At 45.6% G+C, this 6,927-nt stretch overlaps 1 protein-coding gene across 3 annotated transcripts; it reads left to right on the top strand.

Moving 5' to 3' along the window:
* Positions 1 to 730: 730 nt before the first annotated feature.
* Positions 731 to 6,205, top strand: LOC117847677 (uncharacterized). Of its 3 annotated transcripts, none has more exons than XM_072291487.1 (13): positions 731 to 1,182; positions 1,333 to 2,012; positions 2,114 to 2,316; positions 2,470 to 2,667; positions 2,751 to 2,822; positions 3,194 to 3,289; positions 3,719 to 3,798; positions 3,899 to 3,974; positions 4,047 to 4,257; positions 4,479 to 4,672; positions 4,753 to 4,858; positions 4,944 to 5,033; positions 5,291 to 6,205. In XM_072291487.1, the coding sequence occupies exons 2-13, from the start codon at positions 1,427 to 1,429 to the stop codon at positions 6,025 to 6,027; spliced, it is 2,649 nt and encodes an 882-aa protein (XP_072147588.1). In that variant the 5' UTR covers positions 731 to 1,182; positions 1,333 to 1,426; the 3' UTR covers positions 6,028 to 6,205. The 3 variants fall into 3 exon arrangements, with proteins under 3 accessions (XP_072147588.1, XP_034584827.1, XP_034584819.1); XM_034728936.2 differs by having other exon boundaries at positions 731 to 1,222; positions 1,326 to 2,012; XM_034728928.2 differs by having other exon boundaries at positions 732 to 1,182; positions 1,326 to 2,012.
* Positions 6,206 to 6,927: the final 722 nt, after the last annotated feature.

Below are 6,927 nucleotides of genomic sequence, written 5' to 3'. Positions count from 1 at the left end.
GGTGCTAAAATTTAACACTGTACTAAAATTTAGCATATGATATCCAAACAGGGCTGGTAGACAAGTAACAGAGAGCAAACCCTCTTTAACCATTGCGGGTGCCTGAGGTGGGCTAGATTTGGGCCTGGATCGGCAATGATTGGGGTTGGAAACTAGTCAAAAGTTTGGGTCGACTTCAAGGATGATTACCGTTGTTCCCATTCTCGCCCAAAAATCTTTTGATTTTCATTTTATGTTTTAAGAAGAGCTTGAACACATTTTGTTTGGTATATCTTGTGCGATTTCAGCATGGATCCTAAGGGAGCTTGTTTGGTGGTATTCAGAAGAGCTTGGGCATCCTCTGTTCTTGGGAGGGCGGAGATATTGCTCTCGCCTCAAGGCCCATCAGAGGTAGTATAGAACATGACCGACAACATGCTGCCACTCGGCCTTCTGAAACTGACACAACAATCGATCACTTCGCATCCTATTCATCCATGTGACATTGTCTTGGCATGCAGGTGTGGTCTATGCGCACGATGATTCTATTGTCAGAAGGAAATGGATCTATCAATCGATGGATATGCACGCAGCACGCCTCTGGGGTCTGCTGCATCGGCCTCTGCACATCGAACAGATGAGGCTGAGCCGGAACACAGGATCGGTTAGATGCCATGCAATGCCGTGTCCTGCAAACGGCAGAAGCATGACAAGATCAGGGAATCTCCGAGAGTGTTCAGTTGCAAGTTCAGCTCAATCCGGTGATCCATCCACCAACAGGGTAGGTTTTACCCTGACGCATCCGCTCTCCGGTTTCGGTTGCGAGCTCCGCTGCCAAGTTGCCGTCTCTGCCCTTGGGTCTGAAAAGGGCAGAGAAGCTTTTACCTCTCCGACGTGATGCCGATGCGCCACTTGCTGCCGTGCGGCGGGCCGGCGGTGGCGTGCAAGCAAGCGGCGGGCGACGGCCATGGTGGATTGGGACGAACCGGTAGATGATGGATGGGTGATGATGGCGTCGCCTTGCGGCTCTTGGGGTCCAAGAATCCTCTGATATAAACCGTCGCTCTCCCGATGCGCATTTGTCGCCCACCCCTATTCCGTTGATCCGTCCCCGGCGAAAAAGGAGCAATTTCTCCTCCTTCCTCTCGAGACGGAAACAGTAAACATCACTGTCACAGTCTCACTCCAGTGAAGTGAGTCGAGGTCGTCTTCTTCAATCCTCCCTCCGATCTTTGTTCCCCTCGTATGAATTGCTTTCCGCGCAATTCTTGGTTGAATCACTGGTAGTTTGATGCGCTGTCACCATTTCGTGATGCTTAATCTTATCCTCCTCGCCCTTCTCACAGGTTACAGGTTTGGGTTTTTGGAGGCTTTCGCTTATGCGGTGTGTGTCGGTCAACTGAGGACAGGGTAACGAGTGGTTCTTGCCAAGAAAGGGGGGTTGGTTATGGCGAGAGGGCCGGGCATGCCGGCGGCGGCGGCGCTGGGGGCCGTGGTGATCTTAGCCGCCGCAGCCGGCTGGCACGGCGCGGAGGGTAAGTCGTGCACCAACGCGTTCCCGGGGCTGACGTCGCACACGGAGCGCGCGGCGACGCAGCTGCGGTCCGCGCCGCGGGCGCCGGTGCCCGAGCGCAGCCACCACGGTCGCCACACCCATGAGCATGGCCACGAGCAGCACCTCACCCCCACCGACGAGTCCGCCTGGATGTCGCTCATGCCACGGCGGGCTCTGCGGCGCGAGGAGGCGTTCGACTGGCTCATGCTCTACCGCAAGCTCCGGGGCGCCACCGCCGGCGCGCCGCGGCCCGGGGTTGCGGCCGGGGCGTTCCTCTCCGAGGCCTCCCTGCACGACGTGCGGCTTGAGCCGGGCAGCCCGTACTGGCAAGCACAGCAGACCAATCTGGAGTACCTGCTCCTCCTGGACGTCGACCGCCTCGTCTGGAGCTTCCGCAAGCAAGCCGGCCTGACGGCGCCGGGAACGCCCTATGGCGGGTGGGAGGGCCCTAACGTCCAGCTCCGGGGTCACTTTGTTGGTGCGCCACCGCATCTCAGTTTGATTTCGATTCTGTAGCATTTACCCACTACAATTTCGCAGCTAGGCTGAATTTCAGCGTCCTGCCGTTGTTCTTTTCAGGGCATTACCTGAGTGCTACTGCAAAGATGTGGGCTAGCACACACAATGATACTCTTAATGTGAAAATGTCGTCTGTCGTCGACGCGCTCTATGATTGTCAGAAGAAGATGGGCACAGGGTACCTGTCGGCCTTCCCGTCGGAATTCTTCGATTGGGTTGAGGCCATCAGGCCTGTCTGGGCCCCTTACTACACAATCCACAAGGTTCATGGGGGTTTTCAGTTTCTACTTCATGATAAATATGTGAATGAATGAATGATCACCACCAATTTGAGTGGGTGTAATTTTTGGTTTACAGATTGTGCAATGAATGAATGATCATCACCAATTTGAGTGGGTCTAATTTTTGGTTTACAGATTATGCAAGGCCTTCTTGATCAGTACACGGTGGCTGGGAATTCCAAGGCTCTTGACATGGTGGTAAAGATGGCTAATTATTTCAGTGATCGGGTGAAGAATGTCATACAGAAATACAGCATTGAGAGGCACTGGGAGTCTCTCAATGAGGAAACTGGTGGGATGAATGATGTGCTCTATCAGCTCTACACAATAACGGTGATTTGCCGTTTGTTACAAGTGTAGCATCGATTAATACAGTTATATCTAGCTGATATGCTGACTTTCTCTTAATTGGGCAGAATGATCTGAAGCATTTGACACTGGCCCATCTCTTCGATAAGCCATGCTTTCTTGGGCTGCTTGCAGTTCAGGTGTGCTGAAACACTGATTTGGTTTGCTAGTTGTGAATCTTCAGCTATTTGGTGATAGCTAGGATTATGTTTACATTACAATAAATGACTGAAATAGAACTTAACCAGTTTCAGTTTTAACTATGTTAAGAATTGTGATTACTAACTTCAGTTCAATTTGCTTATCATCCAGTGGTCACTACATGTCTATATATCGAACAGATTTTAATTATGCCACTACTGAACTGGTATTACCATGTAAAGTGTACACTTTCATGGAAATTGAACTTGGGTTCCTAGTACAGGACTCAATCGATGGACTAGAATTACTGTTCCTCTCGAGGGATTTTTCGTTTAGTGATAGCGTTGTTTGTGTATTTGTTTCATTTCAGGCTGACAGCATTTCAGGCTTCCATTCCAATACACACATTCCAGTTGTCATTGGTGCACAGATGAGGTATGAAGTTACCGGAGATCCTCTTTACAAGGTAAAGTTCACTGCGAAATTTATTACTACAGAGTTGAAGTATTCCATTTTCATAGACAGTGAGGAATCTGTTAGGGGATGCGGACATAAAGTGCATGCTGTTATCAGTTTACATAAAGACACTGACTACTGTTCAGAAGAGGAAAAATGGGTTAATAAAAATTAAGATATGTATGACTCTTGCTGTTATTACTAAAATTCCGAATGGATTAAGATAAACTGTTTTCAATTTTTTGAAATATGCTGACATTATGCGTGTTTAGCACAGCTCTTTGGATTTATATGTTTCTTTCCTTTACATCCATTTTAGCCTTTTGCCTATGAGTATCTGCGTCTCTGTGTCTGAAGTAGTACCATCTTCTGTCTTCTTTTTATCATTTGTTCTCCACCATTTGAGTGAAGTTGACCATAAGCCTCATTTTTGAAACAGCAAATTGCCACATTCTTTATGGATACAATAAATTCATCTCATAGCTACGCGACTGGTGGCACATCTGCTGGTGAATTCTGGTAATATAGCTTGTAGATGCTTGATTAATGGCATCAATACTTCCATAGTATATCGAAAGTTATATTTGGCAAGGAACTGATTCTCTTAATTGTTTTTCAGGACTGACCCAAAACATTTAGCTGAGACTCTGAGTACTGAGAATGAGGAATCTTGCACCACTTACAACATGCTTAAGGTTGTGAAACCATACTAAAAAATTGTTTTCTTGTTTAGAAATGTGTCATATGTAAACCTGTGTCATATCCAGATATCTCGCAACCTATTCCGATGGACAAAGGAAATATCATATGCAGATTACTATGAAAGAGCACTGATAAATGGTGTTTTAAGCATTCAAAGGGGGACAGATCCTGGTGTGATGATTTACATGCTACCCCAGGCCCCTGGACACTCTAAGGCTGTGAGTTATCATGGTTGGGGAACAAAGTACGATTCTTTCTGGTGTTGTTATGGGACAGGTAATACAAAAATTGCAACATCTATTTATTGCCTTGATGTGAATATTCTGCTTGATTTCAACCAACTGTTTCTATCCAATTTTGATTCCATAAGCTAAAGGCAGTGTCTAGCCCCTTCATTTTTAACCTTTCTGCTTTATTGCCTCAAGCTGTGAACGTTGGGGTCGCATTTATTCTCGAGCAAGTTGTTTATTTCAAAATATAATGATTTCCATGTGCAGGTATAGAATCCTTTTCAAAACTTGGCGATTCTATTTACTTTGAGGAGAAAGAAGATACACCTGCACTCAACATCATTCAGTACATACCAAGCACTTTCAACTGGAAAGCAGCTGGGCTCACTGTTACTCAGCAAATCAAAACCCTCAGTTCTTCTGACCTGTATCTTCAAATTTCACTCTCCATTTCTGCAGAGGTAATTATTTTCAATTCTTTATACGTTGAATTCAGATAAAAAACATCTTCACTCAGCTCATTTGTTTGCTATTTGTTCAGACGACAAGTCAGTCTGCCAAATTGAATGTTAGAATTCCATCATGGACATTTGCTGATGGTGCAGGAGCAAATCTAAATGGCAAAGATTTGGGGTCATTATCTCCAGGTAAAATCATTCCATTCTGTTCAATATTCAAATTATCATCGATTTTTGAAGCCCAGTTCATTACCTTATGTTATTTTATGGGCAGGATCTTTCCTCTCAGTCACCAAACAATGGAACTCAGAGGATCACTTATCACTACGCTTTCCCATCAGGTTAAGAACTGAAGCAATTAAAGGTAACTCATGATACTTCCACTGTTGACTAATTTAAGATTGAAGAACAAATTGGCTGACTTTACTTGGCTCGCACACTGATATACCACCATGATAACCAGTGGTTGTACACTTATACTACAAAAACATAGGGGCGCTAGTAGAAATAACGGATTTTGCTACGATGTGTGATAATATTCAGATTTTTGTACAGAGAGAATCTTGATCCAAATATTTTTGAGGAACTTGATCCAATATTAATTGCTAGCTATCTGTTCAGATGACAGGCCGGAGTATGCATCCCTTCAAGCCATCCTATTTGGGCCATTTGTTCTTGCTGGCCTATCCACTGGTGACTGGGATGCAAAAGTTGGCAATAGCAGTACAATTTCAGATTGGATCACCACTGTTCCTTCAGTGTACAACTCACAGCTGGCAACCTTCACACAAGTATCCAATGGAAAAACATTTGTCCTCTCAAGCGCAAATGGCTCCCTAACAATGCAAGAGCGACCTGAAGTTGACGGCACCGACATCGCCATCCACGCAACATTCAGGGCACACCCTCAGGACTCAACGGAGCTGCATGACACATACAGCACAACCATGAAGGGAGCTTCCGTGCTGATCGAGCCATTTGACTTGCCAGGAACTGTGATCACCAACAACCTCACCCTATCCGCGCAGAAGGGTTCAGATTCCCTCTTCAACATAATACCCGGGCTCGATGGAAATCCTAATTCAGTTTCCCTCGAGCTCGGGACCAAACCAGGGTGCTTCTTGGTGACAGGCGTGGATTACTCTGCAGAGACTAAGATTCAGGTCAGCTGCAAGAGCTCTCTTCAGAGCATTGGTGGGATACTCGAGCAGGCGGCGAGCTTTGTGCAGACTGCCCCACTGAGGCAGTACCATCCAATCAGCTTTATCGCAAAGGGAGTGAGGAGGAACTTCATCCTGGAGCCACTGTACAGCTTGAGGGACGAATTCTATACGGTTTACTTCAACATTGGGGGCTGAGTCCCCAAATTTACACTTGGAGTAGAAAAAATACAGAATAATGCACGGCCTCTTTCTTCTCATACACTGTAGTTTAGAACAGACAATTAAAGAGGAAATGAGCTGTTTCATGTGTATCCCTCTCATATACATTCACTTACTGCAATACCGAGCAATCCACACAGCGCTTCTTCGGTCCTTTCTTGAGTGAGAAAGTTACTTGAGATTATGTGAATTTTTCGCAGCTGAAGACACCGCTGATGAGTTTGTTCACCTTATGTATCTCGGTAACTGAAGGTGTTGCTAAATGTTTCGTCCTGAAGTGATCTGCTCTTTGCCCTGAATCCGGGTTGCTCAGTTCTGGCTGGGTAAAAAAGAAGTGCCATTGGGTGTCTTATTTGCAACTAGGTAATCCCCATGGTTGCTGCTGAGCTCTGCAAATGTTTTCTTCAGGCTGTTACATACTCTACAATATAATGGCAGTTTTATAGTAAACTGATCAGAGCAGGTAGCAACAGCTAGTGCCATAAAATACATCTCCAGCTACTGGGATGGGAGGACGACAAAGCTGAGATCCTATCCATTCTCCCATAAACAAACAAGGAATCTCAAGGCGATCAGGCTTCTATGGTCCTAGCCCTGTTAGGATCCACCTAACTAAACTCTAGAAACTTTCTTTTAGCTACTTTAGTTAAAGGTGTTTGGATCCACTAGCTAGAAGAGGTATTCGTCTATATAGAAGAGGTATTCGTCTATAGTATCCCTCCCTCCCACTTTAAAAACTTTTCTCGGGGAAGGTTGAGAGGCAATTTCATCTTTTACTGGTTTAGCTGGGTTCAACCAACTACAAAAAATTAAACTAGTTAGATCATATTTGCATCCATAGCAGTTAAATTTAACCAGCTCAAATATAGCTAGTGG

Source organism: Setaria viridis, chromosome 1 (assembly GCF_005286985.2).
Source record: "Setaria viridis chromosome 1, Setaria_viridis_v4.0, whole genome shotgun sequence".
NCBI lineage: Eukaryota > Viridiplantae > Streptophyta > Magnoliopsida > Poales > Poaceae > Setaria > Setaria viridis.
Note: the sequence above shows the minus strand (reverse complement) of the source record. Positions and strands in the feature narration are given on the sequence as shown.